We start from the raw sequence: 11,916 nt of genomic DNA, 5'->3' as shown, positions 1-11,916 counted from the left end.
TAGGTAATTAAAATATTGGAAATTTGTTGTGAATATGATTTTAACAGTCGTTTAAAATTCAAATTTTCCAGAAGTTCAAAAATTATTCCCAGTTGTTTTGAACAATAAAATTCAAATTTTAGAATGCCGTTATTTTGAACTTCATTTTGAATTTTAGAATGACGTTGTTTTGAACTTGAATTCGAATTTTAGAATGTCGTTTTTTGAACTTTAATTTGAATTGTATATGGCCGTTATTTAGAGCTTTTCTACAATGTTCAGCGTTGTCTCAAACGAAAAATCACATTTAAATCAAAGCAACCGTTGCCTAGAAACGAAAAATTGTTTAATGTTTTAAAATACCTAAATCGGTGTATCGAAATTTTTGTACTAATTCCTCAACATAATGGATTCCTTTACTTCTCTTATCAAAAATGAATCTCTTCAAGATCGTATTAATCGTATGAATGCTTGGAAAGATGCTAGAGCGAAAGCAGATGAAGAATATATCAGACGACAACGAATCAGAATGTTCATGTGAGTTTCTAGTAATTGTATTAAATTTTTTCAATTGAATATATTCAATTAATTGTATTAGAAATGACTGCGATGACATTCGACCATCACTGAGAAATCAGTTGTTAATTGATTCGAAAGTGTGTCAATTGGAACAAATCAAGGACCTTGAAAAACGAGTTCAACAAATTAAAGATATTGAAGATAACTGGCATCAGGTCCTCAAACGAGATAATTTCTCTAAAACTGAAATGGAAAAGTCAAAATTGAATCAGAAACGTCATGAGGGCTTAGCTGTGCAAGATTACCTAAAAAGTCAAATGTATGAAAAATCTCTTGCTGATTCCCAAAAAATGCACGAAGAAAGAAATCTGGAATTAGAGCAGATTTCAATTTCAAAGAAGGAAGAAGCAATGCAGGATGAAGAAAGGTTGAAGAAGGAACAAAAAACTCGAAAAATGCTAAATGAAGCAATTATGATGCAAATTAATAAAAATGATGACTTGAGAAAGGATCAACGGGAAAAGGAACTTGAACTTGAAAAGATTCTCAATAAAAAGATTGAAAATGATATGATAAAGGAAGAGAATGCACGAAGATCAGATCAGGTATGAGAAATTTTTAACGGCTCTTTTGTTTTTGAATTTTGAACTTTCCACTGGAAATTGAGAATTTTGACCTTTGAACTTTCCATTTGAAATTTTGAACTTTTTAACGGAAAATCGAAATTTAAAAATTAGATGTGAACTTATTTTTTTGAATTTTGAATTTTGAACTTTCCAATAGAAATTTTCAATTTTGAACTTTCCAACGGAAAATTGAACCTTGACTTGATAATCTCGTTGCAGGAACACTTTCGTCGAGAAGTCTTTCACTACCTAGATTACCTAAGAAAAACGAGACATCAGAATGACATGGAGCAATGTGAGAAGGAGAAACTAATTGATGACATAAGGAAGAAAAGGAATGAGGATGAATGGAAACAACGTTGTGAATTTGTGAAGAAAAGAGAATTGGTCAATCAACAAGCACGTTCTATTCAAGTTCATCAGATTATCGAACAGGAAAAAATGAAAATTCGAGATGCTGCTAAGGAAAAGGAGGAAAATTTGAAATTTAATGAACGTGAATTAAATGAAAGATTGAAAATCAGAGAAGAGAAATGGAAGGAAAGAGTTAAGGGACATCATTATGGACAAGAATTACTAGAACAAAGAAAGATGGAGCATTTAAGAGACTTGGCAGAAAAGCAAAAATTAGACGAGCAATTGAAATTGTTTGCAATAGAACGTGATCAACGAGAAACTATGGGACGGGAATTTGTAAAGAGTCTTGAGGATGTTCTTCCTCTTCATTCTAACTTGCTTGTTATTAGGAATGGAAAGGCACACAATTGAACGAATTGAATTTTATCACTAGATTTTCCTTACGTGACTTCACATTTATCAATCATAATCACTTGCACATAATTTTAATGGATGAAGTGTGCCTGCAACTCATATTTTACTACTTTTTGTAACGGAAATTTATATTAAAAATTAACGGTTTTTAAAAATTTGAATCTAAGTCAATTTGTAATCACTTTTTAATTGACTGGAAAATTGTTCAGTCCTTCAATATTTCGCAATAATGAATGAATTATTGAACTTGTTCAGCAATTTTACTATCACAGAAGGTAACGATGACTTTATTTAAGTTAATAAACATCCAAAAGCATCAAATTCATTCACAGAATATCCAAATAGAGGTTGGTTATCGGAAATTTTTGGTCCATCAAAAGTTTGGCTTCAAGTCGAAGATCCAGAACTGCTTAGATTATGTGACGATATCGATGATTACTACAATGTAAATCATGAGTCAAAGTTCCTAGAAATCAATGAAAATGATTTAAAAGTTGGCATGAAAATTGCGGCATATGTTTGTGGAAAATGGAATCGTGCGACTATTTTGAGCAATAGAACTCCGAAAGGAAACATTTGTAGTAAGTCTAAAGGGCATCATTAGATTATTGGATTTATCATGAATTTATCTTGCAGTTTTCGCTGATGATTTTGGAACTAAAGGATACTTAAATTTAAAGTACTGTCGCATCCTAGCTGATGATTTTCAAAATATTCCTAGAAAATCAATTAGAGCCTGCCTTTCTGGAATCGCACCACTAGATAATGCCAAACTTTATGATATAGATGCAACTAATTTTATTATTAAGTTCTGTTACAATCGTTTGTTCCGTTTTAAGTTTGTTAGACATCATGCTAAGGTAAGAGTTGTGTAGTTTGTGTTCCTGGATTTTAACAAAAAGTCATTTGATATATTTGCAGGAGGATTTTTACGAGATAATAGCATGTCGTGATGATGGAGAGATTCTAAACGACAATTTAGTCAAATCAGGACTTGCGAAGCCTATAGAAGAGAATCCAAAGTTTGACATCTTCTACCCGGCCTTTGATTTGCTGGAAAAATCTCAATTCTATGAAACTTATAGTCATCGCTACATTTATAGGAAGAAAGGTATTAATTTTAATGCCTTTGAGGAAGAATTCATCAATCCTCACAGTCCATATGAAGAACAGCTATTCTCATTACTCGCATGCGATAAATTTCAAGCTATAAGGAAGGTTTTTGAAATGCTACGCGTATAAATAAAGTTATATCTGCATGAAATGTTATTGGATATTCTTAATTTTATTAAATACAGTCATTAAGGTTCGTCTCTACAAATTATTGAAATTCTTCTTCCTTTTTCAACCTTTTGACCTTTAAAGATCGATTCCTCATTTCTCAGTAATTCGTGGGTGAAATTGTATCTTGCAGAATTGCTCATGATATAAAGTGACCTTCTTCTAAGCAGCACTTTACATGAATATAAATTAGATGTGTCAACTTTTGGCTGTTGCCTGTAATCATCTGGTGCATCAAATGGATCTGTCGTGCTTTGAACTAATTTCATTATAGCATCGGTTAATAAGGATATTCCACTTATTGTTGTTCCACAAAATCTCACGGAATCAACATGTGGTTTAATTACACCATCAGGAGCTAAATCCAGTACATGAATATGTGGTAAAGTGCTTGCACCTCTTTTAAATGCAGTTTCAATCAGCCGATTAATTATAGTTCTGTTTTGAGGATACCAAGATTTTCTTTCAGTCTCCCTGAATACATTTATAGCATCGTCCCAGTGATCTCTTTCGTACTTTAATCGCTTTAGGTAAGGCTCAATTTCTGCTAGAATTTCTTCTTCTTCCTGGTCATTAATGAAGTTTTCAACAACACTCATATCCTGGATGAATTTCTCCTTTACATCTTCTGGCCAGTTTCCTTCAAATTCCATTAGTTGATTAACAACATTTGGATTGTCTGGAAATGATTCAGACGTTGCTTTAATTAAAATTTTAAGAAACCGGTTTAAAATTTGTCAATTTTTTCCTAAATATCACATATACTGTACTGACATTTAAGTCCAATGACTTCATTAGATGTGCTATAACTTCTACATGATTTTAAACTATAAAGATGGTCTGCTACTAGCTTAGTTCTGGCTAAATTAATTAAATTTCGTAACATTTTTTTGTTTTATTTACTTTTACACAATTTTTATGCTAGTGTGCGTGTAATATTTTGTTTGATTCAAATTTGTAAAAGTCGTTAAACTACAGAGTGACCAAAAACATCTCATATTGAATTTAAATCCGATCGGACTAGACTTAAGTTAAATCATCATTATTTTTAATGATCTAATTTTAGACGTTTAAGGCATTAAAGAAAATGTTATAAACGGGAATCCATAAAACACTTAAGATGAAATTACTAGAATTCATTTTTGAGTGATTCTCGCAAACTGTAGATACAAAAATCCCAATGCTGTAAAAAATTAAAAATAAATTTCATTTCCAGTTTTACTTCGCAGCTTCTTGCGATTTAAAGAACTTTATTAACACTAAAAAAATTTGTTTCGCTTATAAAAAGGAAGAATAATTAACATCAATTGATATATAAATTTTCTTTGAAGTTAGTATTTCGATCAATAGGATAGAGCCAAATATGACAAAAAAAAACTGAAGAAATGCAAAACAGAAGAATGGCAATGGTTAGTGAGCGTAACAATCACTTTACAAAATATATATAAAGAATGGTAATATGCAGCATAAAAATACTGAAGGTGGAAATCATGATAGAATTACCCCATAAAGGTAGAACTTTCGAATTAAGATACAAAATGCCTTTTATTCATTACTTTACTGTTCATTCTCATTTTCCTTTGCTCCATGCTTCAAGATTCTGGTAAATTCGATGTAGTCAAATAAATTATGCTTTATTGGAGCTTCACGATACATCTCATCGACCTTGAATGAAAATGAAATAAAAAATGAAAAAGATTAATAAGCAATTAAAATATTTTTGGAATTTTTTAAGAGCTGAAGATGATTTAATATTCAAATTTCTTTGCCTGATAATGAAACTGTAGATTTATGAACGAAGATGAGTAGTCTGTGGAAGTTTTGGGTTCATTGAACACTTTTCAGGACTTAAGTTCACACGATTTAATTTAAATCCATCGGATTTAACTTAAACTGTTCGGATAATATTTCAGTCTTCGCAAACCTGAGCAGTTCCACCAATCATTGAATTCACTTGCTTACCTCTTCATCAGTAAATCGATCACCCATCGTAGTTAAAAGCTCTCTAAGGCGATCCTCTGAAATAAGTCCATTATTGTCTTCATCGAAGCATCCAAAAGCATTTTTAATAACATCTTCTGGATCTGTTCCTTGTAATCTCTCACCGAAGAGAGTAAGGAACATTGTGAAATTTATTGGTCCAGGGGCTTCATTCATCATTGCTTCAAGATAATCATCTGTTGGATTCTTTCCTAATGATGCCAACATATCATGAAGATCCTCCTTTTCGATGAATCCATCGCGATTTTGATCGATCATATTGAATGCTTCCTGGAAATTAATCATTTAAAGATTAGTCGAGTTTATAAGGAAATTGATGATTAAGGTAGACTTACTTTGAATTCTGCAATCTGTGCTTGATCAAACATAGCAAAAACATTGCTAGTTGCTCTTTGTGCACGTTTTTTGGTCGTTGCCCGACGTGTTGCTGTCTTCCTTGATGACATTATTTACTGCAAATGAGCAAATACGTTTAACTTAGTCTGAATTTTTGAGATATCGCAAGCACAGTGAAACAAATTATGCTTCCACACACGAAAATAGCAATTAAGGTGAGTCACCAACGCTTCATTTTTTATTATCAATGACAAACGGTGTTAATATTTGCCGATTTCCCTTGTATGTGAATTCTACACAAATGTTTGTAGGTATGTAGTGCAATGCAAAGCATCGCGAAGTAGTTACAGTAAGCAAAATAAATACAACTTTTTTTTTTAAAGCCCAAAATGGAAATAATAGTTGATGTGAAAGACATGACAATGTTGAATTAAAAATACTATATGTGAGAGAGTACAAAAGGAGGTTGATGTATGTGCAAAAAAACGTAAGCAGCAGACATGTCCATAAATGGAATAAAAGTTTTTATTTTCTTATATTGAGGTTTAATGCGAATAAATTTTGATGAAATTGGACAGAGCACAGAGACAAATTGCACAATGTACACAGCATTTCTTCGTTTATTGGTCCCGAATACTTCTCTGTCTCGCGAGTATTTAATATCATTGGAATTTCACAAACACATAACAAAACGAAGAAAATGTAAAATAAAAGAAAGAAGAAATGTTGATGACTCAGATGTTCGATGAATTTAATTATTCATCATTTTAATTGCTATTTTATCACACCGGATGTTGCATTTTTATCAGTTTGCAGTGTAATCTTTTGTGTATTCTACTTTATTTATCTTAGGATTAAGCAGTTAGGTAGAAATTTCTTGAAAACATGAACGATAATTTGCGAAATTTTAAAACTTTACTTTAAGCAATAAATCTTGATATTTTTCACTGTACTTTGGTATATTTCTATTCAATGGCACTTTACTTACATTAATATATATGTTTAAGCACTTGGAAATCAAGAAATAGACTATAAAATTAAATTTTTAATAAAACTGATCTTTTTGTTACTTTCAATATGAATACAATAATCCGGACAAGGTTTAACCGAACGTCTATTTTTTGAAAATAACGTATTTTTGTGTGATTGGGATCTAGACAGCTTTTGTGAATGCAAAATCTATTAAATCATAATTTGTAGTGTGTTAATTAAATGATCTAGTCTACAGAATGAATTAAATTGGTCGAATTAAGGTAAAACTATTCATTTTAATATCAATGATCAACGGTCATTCTAAATTTGAAAATCTGTTCAGTCAATCAAAACATCATTTCATTTCAATTAAAATTTCTGCTAAATGATTTTTTCATAAAAATATAGTATAACTAAGTTAATCTGCATTGAAATGCTGTTAAATCTCTAGAATAACATTGAAAGAAGGATTACCAATTGTTGAATAATAAAAATTAAGCTTAGATCAGGAAGAAAAGAATAAATTTTACAACTCATCAATTTTTGTGAAATTCAAAGAACTTGAAAAATGGAATTTTCTGTAAGTATCCTCATTTGTAGCTTAGCCGGCAATTGAGTATGCTTATGCAACTCATAATAAGCTACTGTCTTTATCATAGCCTACTATTTTATGTCTATTACATTAGAATACAAAATTGAAACATCCAGCAACCTTTGAAAATTTTACTGTAATCTTGATAACTTATTCTCTGATATCTTCTTCTCACTATAGAATTCAAGCAAGCTACCGATCCATGAAGTCTATATTTATCATGATAAAGAGAAAATCAGTGCGCTGGTAAGTGACAAAAATTAAGTGAAAACTTCCAGTAAAATTAATTACACATTTATTTTTTCTAGAACGCAAAATGGACAGAAAAGAGATGCTTCACAAAATATGTTCCATTAAAATTTAGGGGAGGAAAGATTTTTGACAGCTTCGATGAAGATGAATGGATGGGAGAGAATAAATTATTTAATAAGGATTTGGAATGGATTCTAAGTCTCAAATTTCATAGGTGAGCTAAGCTTTTTCCTAGAATATTCAGAATATCTCGTCTAATGTCTATACCTTCTCATAAATCTAATCATAATCTTTTCCGTTGGCGATAATGTTGGAATTTTCGGGGTAAATTCAATTTCATTGATTGGACTGACTAGCTGAATTTCATATTTAGATAGCAAAGTACATAAGCAAGTTTTGATTACAATCATTGCCATTCTGTTGCCAATGCACGATCTATTTCCATGTCCGAAACTCCATAATAAAGAGTCACTCTTGTTATCAAAGCGATCAGGGTTGAATTCCATTGGATTTTCAAAAAGTTTTGGGTCTCTCTGTATTGTGTATACAGGCACAATGATTGGAGTTCCTTTTGGAATTATTTGATTAGTGTTGGGAACTCGATAGTCGTTTAAACATTCTCTGTTAAGTATGGGGATTACTGGATATTTTCTTAAAGTCTCGTTAATGCAATTTTCGAGATATTTAAGCTTATTGATTTTTTCGTAGCCGAATTCTTCCTTATCAAGATCATCGACCTCTACCTGAACTCTTTGTTTGATTGCTGAATTTTTCGCGAGTTCATAAAGACAGTAAGCAATAGTAGCAGATGTGGTTTCAAAGCCGGCAATAACAAACAGGAACGAGTTTGCAACAACTTCGTTCAATGTAAAGTTATCTGTATCTGATGATTCATTGCCGTTGGCCTTGCGTAGACCTTCATTTTTCAATTGAATAAGTAGTTGTAAAAAGTCATTTCTGTGAGTATTATTTTCTTCTCTGTACAGGATTGTTTTCTTAGTGATGTCGAGGAAGAAGTTACTTACTTCCTTATCAAACATACAGATCCTAAATGTTTTACATATCTTTGGCATAAAAACAGCTGTTAGTAAGCGAAAATTGTTAACAAAGTTCTGCTCGAGCACTTTGAGTGATGTAACACGGAACAAGTTGTTAGGCTCATTGATGCAGTCATTTTGAGTACCAAATCCAACTGATGAAATCATTGTGAATGTGAAATTTGACGATAAATCACGAATGTCAACTGTAAAATGGTCATTTAATTCCAAGTGGTTACTTATGTAATTATCCAGGATGTCCACACTGTCTTGAATAATTGGCAGCATCAATTTAAGCTTTGACGTTGAGAACACCGGCGTTAGTTTTTGCCTTAAACGCTTCCATTTGTCTCCATGTAGACAAAATAGATTCTCAGTTAGCGGGTCAATCGATGGATCGATGAATATTCCACGATCGTGAAAATGATGAAAATCTGTTGTCAATATTGTTTTAGCCAATTCTATGTCATTGATGATAATTAGTGGCCGATATGAGAAGTAAATTCCAACAATTGGCGATGAGTGAAATGGAGCGCATGAATCTCCATAAAACTTAGCGATTGGCTTCCTTTGTAGGACAAGATCCTTGATGTCTCCTATTAATAACACTTGACTGCTCAATTGGGGAATCCCTTGGTCCTTCCAATACGTAAATTGCTTCCTGTCAAAATAATACAAAAGTATCAAAATAGACACAACCGCGAGAATAATAAACATTCTTCTTTGCGTTCTTTACAAAGACTGATTGTAATTGAATAATTGTTTTTAATGTGTATGCGTTGTCTATATTTTCATAGTTATTTCCTAGTCTAAAAAAGCTTTTATAATTTCCTTGATTGGTTGAAGAAATTCGAAACTTTTCTCAAGGGACCGTTACTGAAATGCAGCATCAAAATACCCTTTGTTCAGTCGTTCGGCTGCTCAGTCAATAAAATTTGTGTCCCGTACCAAAATTGCAAACCCTTCAACTACCTTAATCACAACTTAACCAAGTAACATTCTAGTTTCGTACAGAGTACATCTTTGTATGCACAAACACATCCATTCCATGCAATTTGAAACAGTAATCGACTGATTGTAAATTATTCATTTGTGTGGTAAATAAAATCGAATGTAAACTCAGTGCTGCATGTGATATAAAGTTTTTATAGGAAGTCAAGCAAATGTTATTCAATACACTAGATGAATATTTGATGGATTTTGTGGGAGTTCAGTTTTTAGTTCGTGAATATGTTGCAAATGGCTTTTTGGTTTTCCTGATTTTATGTAATTTTAAATGTGTCAGCAGAACGGGAGTTAATTAATGTTTAATTGAGTTTTAAAAAGACACTGATGTGTAGGACTCATTTACTTCAAGGATGGAACTGATTTTAAAAAATTATTTTGATCCTACAATAAGCTTTTGTAATCTGATTTACTTTATTGTTCACAAGAGATAAGTTGTCTAATAAAATATCTTCTAATCCACTTACAGATTCTGGTCGCATGTGATTTATGACAAGGAATTTCTCAATCCACTGTTGTATTTTCTACAAGAATCAACACCATTTTATATTCCATTGAGAGACATTTTTTACGATAATGAACCGCTTGTTGAGCTGTACGAGAAAATTTGTCGTAACGCATTGGTCATTATATGTCGACTGATAACAAATCGTGAATCGGATGAGGAGTTTATGACAAAAGAGAAGCAAGCTGAGTTGATTTATGGGAACTATGTAATTTCTGTTCCAATGTTATTTGACATTGTTGCACTTTACGGATATAACAATAGAGAATTAGTACAGAAAATTGTTACGACGGTGCTGAAAATTGAGCCAAAATATTCAAATGATTTAAAAACTGGAATAAAATTTGCTCGTGACACGTTAGGGACAATAAAGGAACAAATATCGTTGATCGAGAAGGAAAACCGTGATTTATATGACAGTTATGAGGATGTGAGTCTTTACTTGATGAATATTTCATCGACAATAAATCTTCTCATCGAACTGGTTCCGAATGATATTAAAAACTATTGTAGTCATGATTTACATCTTGAGCAGGCAATTGCCATATTTTATGACAATACTGTTCCAACACTTTATCAAAATTCAACAGAAGTCGACTCGTCAGCATGGTTCCTTAACTTCATCAATTATTCACGAATTGAATTGATTCATGCATTCAGAAATCTTTTGAATCGAAATCTTTTAGCCATTTTTAATGCAAATGAGAAAGCGAGACTGAAGATTGCAGATGAAGTTTTGTCCTCATTCACTGAAGTTGCTGGATATCGAGTGTTTATAGCTGATTATATTAAATTTTATCCTATTGAAATGGATTTGGATGTTCTGACACAAAGTGTGAAGAAAATGTAAGTTTAAAAACTTTTAAGCATGCTGTTTGCTATGAAAATAATTAATTTTATTTAATTACAGTGACAAAATTAAGCTTGAATTCGTAAAAGATGCTTACAAAGTTGAATCTTTCTCGTCTAATGTCCATAATGGATATCATGTGCAGTCCAATAATACAGAAAAGATAAATGATTATGAAATCGATGAACTTGAGATGGAAGGTGCTTGTGCATTGCCATTGAAAAAAGAAGGTCCTCAACTTCCTGAAAGGGACTCGGAAGATTTCATTCAATTAGAAACATCGAAAATTTTGGAACTATTTCCTGATTATGGTGCTGGATACATCAGAAGACTGTTGGCATTTTATGATAATAATTCAGAGACTGTGCTGGCTAAAATGCTTGACGGTAAGATAAGATATGATAGGTACTATATTAAGAATTACTTCAATATTTTATAAATTTTTAACAGAAACACTTGATGAAGCACTCAGAAATTACGACAAGCAAGAGCCCTATATTCCACCTGAAACAGATCCGATACCAACATCAACAACTACCGCAAACATTGCCGATCGTTATGTTGAAGAATTCGGTGGGCATGTGCTGAAGAATGGCAAAAATCTAACGAAGAAACAACCGAAATCATATGCAGACTTAATTAACGATAAAAGTCATGTAAATGATATGAGAGATCGATATAAGCAATACAACTTAGTCAGTGATGTAATTGAGGATAAGGACAATGAATATGATGACGAATATGATGATTCTTATGAAGTTTTTGCTGATACAGAGCCTAGAATTCATATTCGTGGAAGGATGCGTGAAGCATTGCCTGACGATATCGATTCAGAGTCGAGTGAGGAAAGTGGCGACGAAAATCAACAGCCTAAAAGAAGTCCACTTGACTTTTGTGAGAATCCTGAAATTATTAGAGCCAGACGTGAACAAAGGTTTCAAAGTAAAATGGCTAAAAAGCAGCCAGCGAAACCAGTTGAGACAAAAACTCGTGATGTTGTTGGAAATGCAAAGGGTCAGGGACAAAGTAATGATGTTCTACGAAATCGTGCACAAAAGAATACAAACAAGTCGTCAAGAGCTAATCATAATCGAAAAGCTGGAAGTACATTTAAGCAAAGTCGTGGAATGTATTAATTTATGCTGGAAAATTATTCAATAAAGGAATCAAGATTTTATATGTTTAAGGTA

General features: G+C 32.2%; 6 protein-coding genes across 7 annotated transcripts; 3 read left to right on the top strand and 3 right to left on the bottom strand.

The window, feature by feature from the left end:
* The first annotated feature begins 385 nt into the window (after positions 1–385).
* On the top strand, positions 386–1,892 carry LOC139086905 (cilia- and flagella-associated protein 53-like). The gene is made up of 3 exons (XM_070635539.1): positions 386–516; positions 578–1,103; positions 1,344–1,892. Exons 1-3 carry the CDS (start codon positions 386–388, stop codon positions 1,890–1,892), a joined length of 1,206 nt encoding a protein of 401 aa, XP_070491640.1.
* Positions 1,893–2,109: 217 nt separating this feature from the next.
* LOC139086903 (uncharacterized) lies at positions 2,110–3,137 on the top strand. Its single transcript, XM_070635538.1, has 4 exons — positions 2,110–2,170; positions 2,228–2,476; positions 2,532–2,755; positions 2,817–3,137. Exons 1-4 carry the CDS (start codon positions 2,125–2,127, stop codon positions 3,135–3,137), a joined length of 840 nt encoding a protein of 279 aa, XP_070491639.1. The 5' UTR covers positions 2,110–2,124.
* Positions 3,138–3,161: 24 nt separating this feature from the next.
* On the bottom strand, positions 3,162–4,089 carry LOC139087035 (alpha-ketoglutarate-dependent dioxygenase alkB homolog 7, mitochondrial). 2 transcript variants are annotated; one of them, XM_070635722.1, is made up of 2 exons: positions 3,951–4,089; positions 3,162–3,876 (listed from the first exon to the last, which is right to left on the bottom strand). In XM_070635722.1, the coding sequence occupies exons 1-2, from the start codon at positions 4,060–4,062 to the stop codon at positions 3,197–3,199; spliced, it is 792 nt and encodes a 263-aa protein (XP_070491823.1). In that variant the 5' UTR covers positions 4,063–4,089; the 3' UTR covers positions 3,162–3,196. The 2 variants fall into 2 exon arrangements, with proteins under 2 accessions (XP_070491823.1, XP_070491824.1); XM_070635723.1 differs by having other exon boundaries at positions 3,162–3,855.
* A 291-nt stretch (positions 4,090–4,380) lies between these two features.
* sqh (Myosin regulatory light chain sqh) lies at positions 4,381–6,601 on the bottom strand. Its single transcript, XM_070635629.1, has 4 exons — positions 6,502–6,601; positions 5,513–5,629; positions 5,139–5,447; positions 4,381–4,841 (listed from the first exon to the last, which is right to left on the bottom strand). The coding sequence occupies exons 2-4, from the start codon at positions 5,621–5,623 to the stop codon at positions 4,734–4,736; spliced, it is 528 nt and encodes a 175-aa protein (XP_070491730.1). The 5' UTR covers positions 5,624–5,629; positions 6,502–6,601; the 3' UTR covers positions 4,381–4,733.
* Positions 6,602–6,855: 254 nt separating this feature from the next.
* Positions 6,856–11,916, top strand: LOC139087003 (activating signal cointegrator 1 complex subunit 2). The gene is made up of 6 exons (XM_070635690.1): positions 6,856–7,065; positions 7,258–7,323; positions 7,386–7,543; positions 9,841–10,722; positions 10,787–11,112; positions 11,177–11,916. The coding sequence occupies exons 1-6, from the start codon at positions 7,054–7,056 to the stop codon at positions 11,860–11,862; spliced, it is 2,130 nt and encodes a 709-aa protein (XP_070491791.1). The 5' UTR covers positions 6,856–7,053; the 3' UTR covers positions 11,863–11,916.
* Positions 7,356–9,371, bottom strand: LOC139087004 (probable cytochrome P450 6d2). The gene has a single exon (XM_070635691.1). The coding sequence runs from the start codon at positions 9,081–9,083 to the stop codon at positions 7,584–7,586; it is 1,500 nt and encodes a 499-aa protein (XP_070491792.1). The 5' UTR covers positions 9,084–9,371; the 3' UTR covers positions 7,356–7,583.

Source organism: Chironomus tepperi, unplaced genomic scaffold (assembly GCF_022539635.2).
Source record: "Chironomus tepperi strain 1889 unplaced genomic scaffold, CSIRO-AGI_Ctep_v1 contig_93, whole genome shotgun sequence".
In the NCBI taxonomy this organism is placed as follows: Eukaryota; Metazoa; Arthropoda; class Insecta; order Diptera; family Chironomidae; genus Chironomus; species Chironomus tepperi.
This window is presented reverse-complemented; position numbering and strand designations above follow the sequence as displayed.